Source organism: Crinia signifera, chromosome 3 (genome assembly GCF_055691185.1).
Source record: "Crinia signifera chromosome 3, ASM5569118v1, whole genome shotgun sequence".
Taxonomy (NCBI): Eukaryota; Metazoa; Chordata; class Amphibia; order Anura; family Myobatrachidae; genus Crinia; species Crinia signifera.
In genome coordinates this window covers 190,155,933-190,171,229 of record NC_139219.1, presented here as the reverse complement: position 1 = coordinate 190,171,229, position 15,297 = coordinate 190,155,933, and the positions used below count along the sequence as shown (strand labels likewise).

General features: G+C 41.1%; 1 protein-coding gene across 1 annotated transcript; it reads left to right on the top strand.

The window, feature by feature from the left end:
• Window positions 1–4,401: 4,401 nt before the first annotated feature.
• On the top strand, window positions 4,402–13,762 carry PRSS35 (serine protease 35). Its single transcript, XM_083177129.1, has 2 exons — window positions 4,402–4,731; window positions 10,545–13,762. The coding sequence occupies exon 2, from the start codon at window positions 10,564–10,566 to the stop codon at window positions 11,845–11,847; it is 1,284 nt and encodes a 427-aa protein (XP_083033255.1). The 5' UTR covers window positions 4,402–4,731; window positions 10,545–10,563; the 3' UTR covers window positions 11,848–13,762.
• Window positions 13,763–15,297: the final 1,535 nt, after the last annotated feature.

The following is a 15,297-nucleotide window of genomic DNA, read 5'->3' as shown; positions in this document are numbered from 1 at the left end:
CACATGACCCTAGGGATCCAGCACACAATATGCAGTATAACCAGCACATAAGGACCCAGCGGCAATCAATTACATGGTAAAATCATCCTGTGTTTTTCAGTGTAAAATGATTGCCGCTTTAAAAAAAATGGGAAAACTCTCCCAAAATCTCTCACTTTCTGATACTCTCACTCTTATTACATTTAGACCCCAACCTGTCTCTCTCTGTTTTAAGTGGTGTAGCATGCTGGAAGTGAAAGGCCTGCTTTCCCTTGGAGCAGCATGTGCAATATGCATTGCGCAGCCTATGCTGCAAGTTTAGATAGATTCCTTGGGCCACTCCCAAAAATGTTTATAAAAACTTTGCCTTTTTTTTTTTTTTTGAAGTGCTACAAAAGGAAAATAAGCTGATGTGTATGTTCTGCGGAAGTGCTGGAGGGGTGGAGATCTCTAGACTATAGCCTTGTGTGTAATTACAGGGAGACATACAATTTACAGCAGGGGAAATTAGGATAACACATAACCTTGATTATTAAAAGGCATGAGAACACTGGAACACTGACACAGTAAATGTAACCCTACCCTGTACTTAATGAGACCATACTTTGGAAAATTCGAGTATCTCTCTCGAATGTCGATCTGGTGGTTCATTATGAAATAACAGAAATAACATAGGCCGTAGTCATCTCTAACATACTTGTACTGTCATCATGGCAGTTCTAGATATATTAAAATAATAGAAACATTATAACAAAAATATTGAATATTGTATAATATATACACGTGTGAAGTTCAACAACAAGTTACGCTATATTTTACGAAGTTTGGTTTTACAGTTCTCTTTCATATAAACAAAATGAAGTGTTAAATAGTATTGTCTTCTTAAACCTGTTTGTGATTGGGGTTACAAATGGTTAACATCTCCTCAACCCTACAGGAAATACAAAAATGCAGGAGCAATATTCTAAGCTTCAAGGGCCAGGTGTAATAAGCTTCAAAAAGTGATCAAGTGGAGAGCGATAAACTACCAGTCAACCAGCTCCTGACATTTTTTTAAACACAGCCTTTAGCATGACAGTTAGGAGCTAATTTATCACTTTTTTGAAGCTTGGTACATCTGGCCATAAGAATATTGATAGTCAAAAAAAAAAAATGTATAAACTTACAATTAGCAAGCAGTATAAGTGGAGTTCTTAGCCCAAATTTGCCCAAAATTGTGGATATAAATTTGATATAAAGTGTTAGTATTAGGAAACGATCTGACGAAGTTCACCTGGATTCAGTGGATGGGCCCACATTTATGTTGTTGAATGATGTATCTTTTTCTGCACAGTGGCAAAACAAGGAGGCGGGGGGATAAAATCGTCCTGCTATCACTGGTGGGAAAAGGAGGCGTGGAGCGTGGTCCTGCTGACACTGGTGGAGGATGAGCTTCTTGCTGCTGACAGCGGATGTGCCAGCGGATGTGCCCACAGTACAAATGCGCTGTGGGCAAGGCACGGATGGAACACACCTAGTTACGGTGTTGGCTAGTAGTAGTAGTAGTTGAAAGGAGATGTGCCTGAAGTCAAATTCTACAACATAGTCCCCTCTGTTACCGGGGATGTACAACACAATTAGAATTCTGCACCTTTTCAACAATTACATTTTCAGTCATTTTACTATATTTGTCCATATAAGGGGTATGGATCATTCTGTCGATCCAAGAAAGGTCAACACTCCTTAGGTTGACACCGGAAGGTCGACAGGCAAAAGATAGCCAGGGACTGAAGGTCGTCAGGGTCCTTAGGTCTGCCGGTGGAAGGTTGACAATGCAGAAGGTCTACTCATATTTTTTCATATTTTTAGGTGTCTAGATGTCTAGTTCTGGACAAGTGTATGGCAGCCCCTCGCCTCGCTCCCTACGCTCGACATGCTTCGGGCACAGAGGCTTGCTACGCTTGGCACACTATTCTATTCTCCCTAGTAGTGGACCTTTCTTGTGCAGATTAGCAGAATTTGTATGTACAAACAAGGTTTAATACAATGTATTCTTGTTTGAATTCTTTAATATCTTCAAAGACATTATGGGGAAAAATTACTAAGATGAGTATTCTACTTCACATTTGATGTTGCTATGGGCAACCAATCAGAATCTACTTTTTATTTAGTACCCTCTAGAAGATAGTAGACAGGACCTGATTGGTTGCCCATAACAACATCACATGTGAAGTAGAATACACATCTTAGGGGTATGGATCAGTTGGTCACCAGCAAGTTGTTAGACAGTCATTAGATCAACACCATTAGGTCAACATGCATTTAGGTCGACATGTGTATAGGTTGACATGGGTTAGGTTGACAGGGTCATTATGTTGACATGGGTTAGGTCAACAGTCAAAAGGTCGACATGGGCCTTTTCACAGTATTTTTACCCAAATGTTGACACAGTCGACATGGACACTGGTTAAAGTGCACACTGTTTTATTCTCCCACCACTCCCTAGTGGATGGTAGGGCATTAAATACCGCCTGCAGCATATGTTGGCTCAAAACCAGGGAAAAACCCCCATGTCGACCTTTTGACTGTCGACCTAATGACCCTATCAGCCTAGACTCAAGTCGACCTAATGACTAACAACTTGCTGGTGACCTAATGACCGTATCCCCATATTAGTAAATTTCCCCCTATATATCTAAATCAATACAAGGATCACATAGCTAATAAATTATTACATTCATAGTAGAATTTAACAGTATAATATACAGAAGGATGCCAAGTTAATGGTCAACAAAACAAAATGGGGAATTACTCTTTTTTCATCCTTAAATTGGCTAGAATATGTGTATTATGAGTTAGGCCGCAGTAGCAGTGCCAGCCTGCAATGATTGTGTGGTGTGTTTCCCAGATAAAGTCCCTGCAAGAAAAGGTCACAGTCAATTATTGGGCTGCAAGAAAAGGTGCCCATTCATTGGGGCAACTTCCGAGCCGCACACGATCCCTCTTGAGCTGCCCAGGAACCGTTTGCAGTTCTTTTGCATACAATGTCGCCTGCGCTCCTCAGCCAAGCCTCGGTGAGGTGATTTATCTATAGTGCAGCACTTCCGATCTGCTGGCTCCTATGCAATGTGCACGGGACTGTGCATCACATCGGACCGGATCCCAAACCCATGCGATTTGGCCACTTTTCATCTGATTTATCACCGTAATCTGACAAAAGAAAGTGACCAAATTGCAGGAGAATCGCCCTAGTGTATGGGCACCTAATATCTTCATTGACTTGTCATTATGGAATGACATCTATCTGTAGAGGATGCACACTACAAATTTCCCCAATGCCGGTACACTGCCATTTTTCCCATAATCCCATGTAAGGGGAAACGGTCATCTGTCAGACCAGATTTAGGTAGACAGTCATTAGGTCGACCCCGGAAGGTCGACTGTCCCCAAGGTCGACAGGGTTAAAGGTCGACATGGCTCAAGGGTCGAAATGACTTAAGGTCGACATGGGCCAAGGTCGACATGGTTTTAGGTCGACAGTCATTAGGTCGACATGAGTTTTTCACTGTTTTTTGAGCCGACATGTGCCGACAGGCGGTATTTCATGCCCTACCATCCACTAGGGCGTGGTGGGAGAATAAAATAGTGTGCCGAGCGCAGCGAGGCACCGTGCCAGAAGCATTGCGAGCGAAGCGAGGGGCTGCGGTTCAACTCCAACTGTGTCCATGTCTACTGTGTCGACAAAAAAAAAAGTGAAAAACTCATGTCGACCTAAAACCATGTCGACCTTTAACCCTGTCGACCTTGGGGACAGTCGACCTTCCGGGGTCGACCTAATGACTGTAGACCTTAGTCTGTTCTGACAGATGTACCGCTTCCCATGTAAGGATGCTCCTCTACAGCAGAACCATGCACATAGTTAAAAAAAAAAAAAAAGTTTACATGATAAGAAAGCTTACAATGGTACAGTACATTTTCCATTTTTTCCACATTTGCCAACATTTAAAACAATCCCAGATACACTACTGCTGTCAGGGTACATATCCCATCAGGTTTCCTAAACAAGACTATAATAATATGTTTTTGCATTTTAAATATTGTTCACAAAGTGTACAGAATAAGGTTTGGTGATGATAATTATAGTATAAGGAAAAAGAGTCATCTTACATAACATCTGGACAGCAGTGAGGAACTTGGACAGAACTATTATACATTATCCAGAGTATACACACTGTACAATAACTGAGGCAAGGAGAAGACATCCAATGACAGCAGCACAGATCGGGTACAGCCAGGTGAGAGCAGCTTCTTCTATTCCAGTTACTGCACTGTCTGTGCAGAGTGGTCTTATGCATTGCTCGCGTGCGCCCCCTGTCTGTGGCCAGAGTTAGTGCTCCTTATATATAGCAGGTTCCCAGTATAAACGCTACATACAGCTGCGCTCTCAGGAGCCTGGTTTGGTACCCTGATTTCTCCTCCTAGGCTCCTTCTAATTGATTTATCCTCAGATGTCTTCTAATATGACGAGTAAAAAGAGTCAGCATTATCCTGTTCTACCCCAAAACCGGACTTATTCTGCCTGCCCTCCACACCCCTCCTCCTGTGTCCGGCCCTCCCCTCTTCAGCAGAAGTTGGAGGTGCACTGAGTTCTGTTGCTACCTCTAGGATTGGATGTCAGCTCTCCCATCCCTCTTCCAGAGGAGGCTTCCATCAGCGTGCAGCACAGAGGCAATGAGTAGCTGTGCGCCTGCTGGATAGCTCAGACTTCAATAGGTAAGACCATATTCATTGCCACATAATAGTATTCTTGTGTTTCATTCACCTGGCTGCGATGTGTTCTGCACCAGTCCAGTCACCAACAAAGGTGAGAATAGTATGTGTCAGATGATATACTGCCTGCATCCATCCCTGGACAGTGCACCTTACTAGCTACACAACTGGGCATTTCTGGAGGCAGATACCCTGCAGCTATAGATGTTTGGTGATGATGAGAATTATAGTATATGGAGAGATAGAAATCTTACATACAGTACTCAGCACAACAGCAGGATTAAGAAACAGTATCCTGGATTTTCTCTATGTGCAGCATGCATGCATAGAAATCATGTATATGAGCAGTATATGGATCAGCATTAGACTACTCTTCAGATTAGAGGTGTTGCACGGTGCAAATGACGGAATGTGCAGATGACAGGTGGTGCACGGTGCAGATGACGGGATGTGCAGATGACAGGTGGTGCACGGTGCAGATTACGGTAGGTGCACGGTGGAGATTACAGGAGGTGCACGGTGGAGATTACAGGAGAGTTCAGATTACGGGAGGTGCGCAATGCAGATTACAGGTGGCAAAGGGTGCAGTTACAGGAGGTGCCGTTTACAGAAATTGCAAATGATAAGAGATGCACGGTACAGATTACAGGAGGTAATTATTGCAGCTGGTGCACTGTGCAGATTTCAGGAGAGTTGATATTATGGGGGGCGCAGGCTGCAGTTACAGGGTGCAGTTTACAGAAGATACAAATGATAGGAGATGCACAGTAGGTAATGATTACAGCTGGTGCACGGTGCAGATTACAGGAGAATTCAGATGATGGGGGGGGGGGGGGGGGGGTGCAGGTTGCAGTTACAGAAGGTACAGGGAGGGTGCAGTATACAGAAATTGCAAATTACACGAGATGAACGGTACAGATTACAGGTGGTGCAGATTACAGCAGGACACGGTGCAGTTACAGTATACTGGACTGAAGTACTGTTCAGACTATTTTCATTGAAAGTCTTGGCTGTAAGTAACTACAGTACAGTATAATGTACAATATAGCCAAACCTCTGTTCTGTGCCTGAAGCGCTGCGATAAAGGCTTTCTAGTTGTGCATAGCTCAGCACTGGGATTATTATTCTTGTTTCTGTAATCAATGAACTAGAAAACAAATCCGGATTGTTTTTTAGGATGGGATCCAAAAATATGTTTTCCATATTAGATTCTCCCTTCCTTATCCTTTGTCTACTAATTGCTGGAAATAATAGTACATCTCAGAAAACAGGACAGCAACATATGAAATCAATATCGTACACAAGAGGCTAGTAAATAATGTATTACTACAGATTAAAAGTAGGAAAATTAATAAAATCTGGATTTTTTTTACAGACTCATACTCTAATACAGACACATGTACAGAACTTGTACACAATTAGACACATACTATCATACACATTCCATTACACTGTTGGTTCATACAATGCATGATGTACAAATATATTGGTGGACAACATCTACAGAACACTGGCATTTAAATCAGAGCACCCAGCTCCTGTGTATACACTAGTGTCAGATCGTTCTTACTTAGAATGGAAATGACTGGGGGAGACTGATGAGGGTGGCACATTAACTAACACAACACATCTATATATGTGTATCTCTAGTACAGTAGCTATTTTTAGACATTTATATGAACGGCTACAGAGAAATGGCGAAAGCATGCATCTCTTGCAAACTCTTTTTATTGACCATCCAAGAACTAAAGCAATGTAGACAGGAATCGGATAAAAGGGACTTTGTGGCTCTCGTTACACTTTACTGCGTAAGTCTCGCCTGCCACCTACAGGACCTAGCGAGTATTACAAAAGGGACAATTCAAGCATTGAGATGTGTTCATACTTTATGTTGAGCAGGAACCCAAGGGCAAGTTATACAAATGTTTTTCCTTTTAAAAATAAAATTTGAAGAAAATTGGCACAGAGAGCTCATGGCCGCTATGAAGCAAAATACAATTTACATTACAGCAACAATATATCAGTTGTTTACAGTTAATGTTGTGCAGATGCAGCCAGCAATATTTCATCACTTTGCATTAATGCTTTTAAGTGCATTATTGTATAAAGACATAATGTACCGTACCTTAATTCAGATCATCTGGCTCTATATTGTTGGCTGCATTCACTTTTCATTTTTGTAAAATAAACTGCTTACAAAAAGGAGCCAACCTGAGGAGTTAAAATATATACAAAAAAATAAAAAGTTACTGAGCAAAGCCTTTGGGGTTTACATGAAAGGTAGGCAGGCATGGATGATGGAATGTCTCCCCTACTCTAACCTTGTGAAGGTTCCGTAGGGTCTGCAGCACTACAGGTGCTCTACTGCTCTGTTGCTGTAGTTTCTAGTGCACAAGCAACTCTTGTGCTCTCATGCACTTTGCATACAGATGGGACTGGTTTTTAGCTAGGCATAACAGGCCTTATTCAGATCGGTTAGCAAGGCTGCGATTCTTACAGATGGACAAAACAATGCTACACTGCAGGCGGTTCAAATGTAACGTGTAGTTAGATTTGGGGGAGATATTTTATTTCTGTGTAGTGTAAATACTGACTGCTTTATTCTTACACTGCAATTTAGATTCAGGTTGAACACACCCAACCCAAATTTAAAGGGGTGTACACACAGGGCAATTTTAACCCCATTTCTAAGCAATCTGACGAGGTCCCTTAGAAATAAAGCAAGGATCACTCTGTGTGCATGGTCCCCGAGTGACGGTGGTACACAGTCCTACGTGTCGCTATTGCCCGCAGCCTTGTTCTTAGGGTTTTTCCTATAAAAATTAGGCAAAACCTGCTCAGCACACATTGTGGATGCATCGCTTGTGTGCTGAGCAATCTGTGCTTACACATCACTTGGTGTATATGGGGATTTACTCCCTCTGCCCATTACATCTGCCCTTTCTGCAGTGCAGCATGGTTTTGTCTGTCTGCAAAAATTGCAACCTTGCTAACAGGGCTGAATAGGCCCAACGTCTCATGAGGATACATCGATGGAGCTTCAAATTCTCCAGGGTAGATATTAAGAGCTATCACCATATTCATGGCAGTCACCACACCATCTTGGCATTACTAAAGAACTTAAGCGCTAGAGCATATACAGTATGGGTTCAGCAGGTGAACTGACCAATTTCACACATCATGTTCTCTACTGTAAAGGCCCGTACACACTGGGCGATTTGGAGCTGAAAGCAGCTTTGTTCTGCAGTTTGAGCTGCTTTTAGCTCAAAAGCCGCCCAGTGTGTATGGCCCAGCAGTGAGCGCTGCTTCTGTGCGCTCCCACATCATTGCCGCTTCTGCACGCTCCCACATCCTCGCCAGCCACAGCCATTTATCTGCTGGTATTACCAGCAGCGGAGTGATGGGATGGATGGCTTTTCATGGCGTCCTGCTGAACTGGCCAAGGGGTATGCACTGAGTGAATTTGACATCATCGCTGTCAACATACAAAATCATAAGCAAAATCACCCAGTGTATATGATATTTTTAGATTTTACATTGACTTTAGATCAAATAACTGTAAAGTTAATTCAGCAAAAGCTTGAATGTTTGATACAGACGTCTGTGGGATGAAATCAGTGGAGTTATATTTATTTTTAAGCTGCTTTATGTCATTCTGCAAGATGTTAGGCCATCAGCTGTTTTTTGTGTTTTAAACAGTAACAGATTACTAAACTCTTCTTTCTGTATATAATTATCCACATCTATGTTACGCTTTATAGTAGAGAGCATCTTACAGACACGACGGGTGTTAACATTGGGTGAACCTAGGCACCAATGGTTAGAGGGTGCTTAAATCTTTAAATAAAATGACCACCTCACTGATTAATTTTTTTATGCCTCTACCCCTGCCCTGAAGCATCTGATAGAGTCTTATGCAAAATTAATATTTTGGACCCAATGCATGGCACTTGGCTGTTCTATCCCAGCTAGGAACTACACTGTGAGCACCAAGAGATGGCAACCCAAACTCCCACCTGCTTAACAAGCAAGTCTGGTGAGAACAGAATATTCATTAGCATGGGGATGGTGTTTTTGCAAATGAGGGGCAGGTCATTGTCCAGAGCAGCGATTCTCAAATTCAGCTCATGGAAAACATTAATAGCTATGTATTCCATATCTCCTTACTGGAGTACAGGAGTATTCATTACGGACAAGTGGATCCAATTATTTCACTTGCAATTCTCTGATTGACTCAATGGTCTAGAATGGGTGTGGTATGTCGGTCCAACAGGGGGGATCCCGACTGCTGGTGCTCCAACAGGGGGGTGAGTGCAAAAAAGCCCCTTGTGGGCTTGCTGTGCTTGTCACACTGCAGGCTTGGTGGCTCGCCACAAGTTCTATTCTCCCTCTATGGGGGTCATGGACCCCCACAAGGAGAATAGCCCCTGTCAGTCAGGATCCCTCCTGTCTAAGCACCAGCAGTCGGGATTCCGACGTCGGGATACTCCCTGTCAGGCAGCCCCCGCCACCTGTCTAGAACATCTCTGCTGCCAAAGCTGGCGTAACTGACCAGAAGCTGTTAAAAAACTGTCTGGTCTGCAGGAGGCTGGGAGTATGCAGTTACTGATGCTTGGCAGATGACTTTGGTGCCTAAGACAGGTATACACAAAGAACTGTATATGCCCAACACCCTGAAGAGCAGATTTGTATATGTACTGTATATAGATAGAAACATAGAAATTGACGGCAGATAAGAACCACTTGGCCCATCTAGTCTGCCCTTTTTTTAAACATGTTACCTCAAACCATATTTGATATCAATATGCCTATCCCAAGCATGTTTAAATTGTATTTGCGTCCACCACCTCTGATGGAAGGCTATTCCACTTATCTACTACTCTTTCTGTGAAGTAATTCTTCCTCACATTTCCCCTGAATCTTCCTCCCTCTAGTGTCAGTGCATGGCCTCGTGTTCTGTTGCTCCTCTTCCTGTGAAGAATGTCTCCCACCTGTACCTTGCTAAAACCCTTGATATATTTGAAAGTTTCTATCATGTCCCCCCTTTCCCTTCTCTGCTCTAAAGTATACATATTAAGATCTTTTAGTCTTTCCAGGTACGTTTTGTGATGTAGGCCATGCACCATTTTAGTTGCCCTTCTTTGTACAGTCTCTAATGTATTTATATCCTTCTGGAGATATGGCCTCCAGAACTGAACACAATACTCTAGGTGAGGTCGTACCAATGACCTATACAGTGGCATTATTACTTCTTTCTTTCTACTGCTGATACCTCTCCCTATGCAACCAAGCATCTGATTTGCCTTCTTCATTGCTTTGTTACATTGCCTACCTGCTTTTAAGGCCCCTGAAATAGTGACACCTAGATCTCTCTCTTCCTCAGTAGTTTCCATTATAGTGCCCTTTATACTATATTTAGTCTTTGGATTTCTGAGACCCAAGTGCATGATTTTGCATTTTTTGGCATTAAACTGTAGTTGCCATGCTAAATAAGTGCAATTAATAACAGAAGTTAATATGTACAAAATAAGACGGAACTAGAAAGTCAAGAAAATGTGATCTTCCCTTTAAAAAAAAGTTCTGGCAGTGGTCAGCACAAGTTAGTTTAAAGTTGTCTGAGCAAGAGATGGATGAGAAATGTGAACAATTTGTAGCTTATATAAAAAAAGTGCAATATGTGCTAATAATTAAATATTTATTGAGTTAAAGAACCTTTTTGTGAATTATCCCATATAATAAAATATCATAAACAATACAGATATGAAAATGTTATGTTCACAATCCAAGGGTCTTAATGATGTTTCATTCTTTTCTAGGTCAATACATTTGGACAGAATGGATTATTTACATCTAGCACTCCTCTTATTCTCTATTGTAACAGCAAACATTAGCAGGGCAGAGGATGCAAGTCAGTGGGGCGACCAATCAAACCTCAAGGAAATACCACATATTGTCAGTTTAGACATTATCCATCTAAACAGTCCAATATTCACAGCAGAATCAAAGTTGGAGTTCCATGGATCCTGTGGAATTGAGTGTCAGAAGGATTTGCCACCACCTACTCAAAGTGATCTCGAAAATTATCTTTCCTATGAGACCATGTTTCACAACGGCACACGTACCATGACCAAGGTAAAGGTTGAAACAAGGCTGGCTGGAAAGTTAAATCAGACCAATACATCAGGAGAACACAGTCGGCGCAAGAAAAGACAGGTGTATGGCACGGACAGTAGGTTCAGTATATCAGACAGGCATTTCATGACCAATTACCCTTTTAGTACTGCAGTTAAGTTGTCTTCTGGCTGCAGTGGAATTCTTATTTCACCCAAACATGTTCTGACAGCTGCCCATTGTGTACATGATGGTAAAGATTATATTAAAAGTGCCCAAAAGTTACGGGTCGGAATTCTTAAACTTAGGACAAAGAGAGGAGGCAAGAGACGTAAAGGCTCAAAGAAAAACAAAGAACCCACTCCTAACGATGAAGATGTTCTTAGAAAAGATGGCAAAAAACAAAGGAGAAAATCAGTACAGAAGAGATCAGCAACAGACCACACCGAGCACGAAAGCACAGGAGAAGCTGGAAAACAAAAGGGTTCTATGGCTGGAAAACCTTCTTTCCAGTGGACAAGAGTGAAAGCTATACAGATCTCCAAAGGATGGTTCAAGGAGGTATCAGAAAACATGACCCTGGACTATGATTATGCTGTTCTGGAACTAAAACGTCCACAGAAAAAGAAGAAGTACATGGAACTAGGAATTAGCCCTGAAATGGATAAGATGCCAGGAAATCGAGTACATTTCTCAGGATATGACGACGACAGAGAAGGACAGCTGGTATACCGCTTTTGCAGTGTCTCAGTGGAGTCTAATGAATTGTTTTATCAGTATTGTGATGCAGAACCTGGTTCTAGTGGTTCTGGTATTTACATCCGTATCAAAGAGCCAAATCAGAAAAAATGGAAGCGGAAAATTATTGCGGTCTATTCAGGTCACCAGTGGGTGGATGTTGGTCATGAACAACAGGATTACAATATAGCTGTAAGAATTACTCCACTCAAATACGCCCAGATTTGTCTCTGGATACATGGGAACAATGCGGATTGTTCTAAAGGCTGAACCTGGTTAAAACCATCAAGGGTTCATATAAGAAGTTGATGGATATAACTCAAAGAAGATTCTCTAGAAGGTCATCTATTGCTCATACAGGGTACAGCAGAATTGAAAACTTAAAAAAACTAATAAAAAAGGTGCCCTACATGATAAGTTGGGCAAGAACGAAAATACTCTACTACCTACATGTATTTGGAATTTTTTTTTTTTACTGAAAAGTTATCGTTTATATAATGCCTATACCGTATGATGTTCTTCTATAAAAAATATTCCTTGGAGGACCATGAACGGTGTTGCTTTAGGCATAGAGAACTCTCAGGACTGCCTATACATACGCTACAGTACCCATTTATCACATATAGTTCAGACTGTCCATAATTATTCGTTAGATATGGCACATGGCTCATGGTGGCATAATTTATAGTCAGTGAAAGCAATTAACAGCACCTCATTCAACATAGTCTGCATGCTCTGCATTTACAGCAATGACAAATTTGTATACCATTGGGCAGAACGTTAAATTATAAACACATATAATGGTTGCATTTGTGTGTGCATAGATTTAAATATCCTGAATGTCATTCTGCATGGGAAATTACACCTAAAATATTTTTTCTACTGTCATACTGTGTTGGAGGTTCTGCATAGTCTGGAAGTACCATGTTCTTGTCCTCTCCCACCAATACGTTACGGTTAACCAACTGTGCTCCTGACTACCAGAGCTTAGTCAGGTCAGAGCAAACACCTCGTAGAACTGAATATGAAGGACACCAATTAATCTGGACAGTAACTTGGTATAAGTTTGCACAAAAACTGACAGCTATGATCTGTGCTGGCAGTAGTGCTCACAATGTTGCTGGCAAAGCAGATAACCTAAATAAAAGGCTAAAGAGGGTATTCAATCCTAGATTCTGACAGTCGGAATCCTGTCTGCTTCTGGCAGTACATTGACACTCGGTATGCTGAAAAGTCAGCCAATTCATTGGAAACGGCAGCGGATTGTCGGGAAATGTCCATGAATTTGACAATCCGCGGCCATTTCCAACAAAACAAATTCGACTTTAGAAAAAGCCAGATCAGACAGCCTTCAATGTGGTCAGTAATGGCAGCAGGTGAGTGCCGATATTTCACATCAGGAAATATCGGCACAGATTGAATACTCCCCTAAAGCTGCTCCTCACCTATATGAGGAGGTTCAAGTTTTGTGTGCGTGCCCAATAAATTCAAGTGTTGCTCCATATGGACGCGCCTAGTCCCCGGGACTGACATTGCTGTTATGTTGTTCTGTCATTTTGACAGGATGGTGGCTAGTGGTGCAATAAATGCACTACATTTCAGTACACTAGTGATAAGTCTAAACTTAAAGCGTGTCTTCGCTCTACTTGGCGACCTAAAACCCTGTGCTTAGTGGAAATCCATCATCACTTAAATGTTCTTGACAGGTAAAATTAATAAACAGTGAAGAAACCGCAATTAGTTCAACAGTAGAACCTTAGCCTTTTGAGAAACGCACACTGACCCGGTATTCTCATTTCTGTAGCATTACTGTTAGAATACTATGATACATCCAGTACACTGTTATTAGTTTACTTTGTTAAAAAGCGATTTCAGAAACAATAGTAGTCAGCATTTCTCTGGATTGTAGCCTAGAAATATAGTTTAATTAAAAGTAGAAGAATGGTTTTGTTTCCAGTGTTTATAATTGACCGATCTAGAAGGCCATATTCTGAATGTGTTCTTGCAAGGTAAAAGGCATCTGCCTTGCATCATCAGAATGATTTCACTCAAGTTATTTAAAATTTTACACTTTTAAATAAATGGTGCTCTACAGAAAATATATCTGTGCAATCATTTTACATATTGGAAGGAATGGTTATGGTGCTATCAATATATAGCCATTTATTAAAGATATTTTTTATTATTGGTGTGGTTTATTCACTTTTCTACACCAACGACCCTAATATCGGAACTTTATCAATACAAATCTGCAAGGAAACACAGCCACCATCAAATTTGTAACACTATTGAGACCTTAACTTGAATAGTGTATAATTATTGGTTATTATGTATGTCAATCAGGCAATTTCAATAATTTTAAGGGAATGCTTCAGTTACACGTAATGGGTCTTTCGGGAGCAGCACAGTACTTCCTCGCACACTAATTAAGTAAAAGTTGTCAGTGATTGGGAAAAACACATGCAGCAAAGCATTGCGGTGATGCTAGGCATCACTGCAATGAAAACAACTTTTACATTTTTTACATATAGATTGTAATAAAAAAAATGATGTGTGACAGCTACCAAAAGTAGACTAGCGCAGACTGCCAGTCCCCAGGGACCGCTAACAGTACATGTTTTCAAGATATCCTAAGTTTGACAAGTGAAATACTTAGCATTGTACCAGCTGATGATCTTCTAAAATGTTTCAGTCAGTAATTAAAACACTTGTGCAGCAATTAGGAGATCTGGAAAACATGCACCCAGGACCAAAGAGTAGAAAACTCTATTTTCTTTATTGTTCTTTGACATAGCCAATTGTAGTTCTTGTTTCTAGTGTTTTAGTCTCCTCTACATGGGGGAAAATAGGAAAATACAACTAAAATAGACAGTGTTTATGAAAAGTAATGATTAAATTGTAATATTGAAATTGTTTGATACAACTAAATGTGTTTGAGAACAGTAACCTTTAGGTGCACTTATAAGACCAGTTCAACAAATATGGCAGGAATTGACATTTTACTCTGCAACATGATCTAAACGCTTAGGCAAACATGGGGGATAAGCTGCAGATGCCCAGAATCCTCCAAAGTACAGCAGATTTACAGCGCTTTCATATAAAGAGAAATACTTATCCTAAGATATACATCACACACACACCAGCTCTTGTGCTTCTTTCTTGTATAGCAGTGTAGGCTTTTGCAGAACAGGGCTACATATGTTTGTAGTATTCACAAGGGAATGTATTTATTCAAAGTACATTCAAATGTTTGCACCATTAGAAAATTCCTGTGCTTTCTCCATTTTTCGTTCGATACAAAAAAAATTATATTTGTAAATATATAAGGTGACTGCAACGATAATGGTTTGGTAATGGAAACATTTCATACAAAAGGTATGATTAGCAGTATTATGCCCAAGCATACGTTGTACTGGAGCCTTACATCACTGCTCTTCTGGTCTCAGACTTGGCAGATTCCCATATTCAACCATTTCCCTTCCACATACAGTGTCGGTCTGGAACATAAAGGGCACACCGGGAGGATGCAGTGGTAGGGACCCATGCTATTTCAGTATATGGATAATGTACCAGGTTAATAACAGCAATACTCCATATTGCTATTCAGCATAAGGCAACATATTTATTATGTATAGTTTAAGTGCTCAGTCTGGAACCTAGGGGCCAAGTCAGGATCACTCTGTGAAAACCGAACTTGGCCTCGGGGTTTGCGCATGCGTA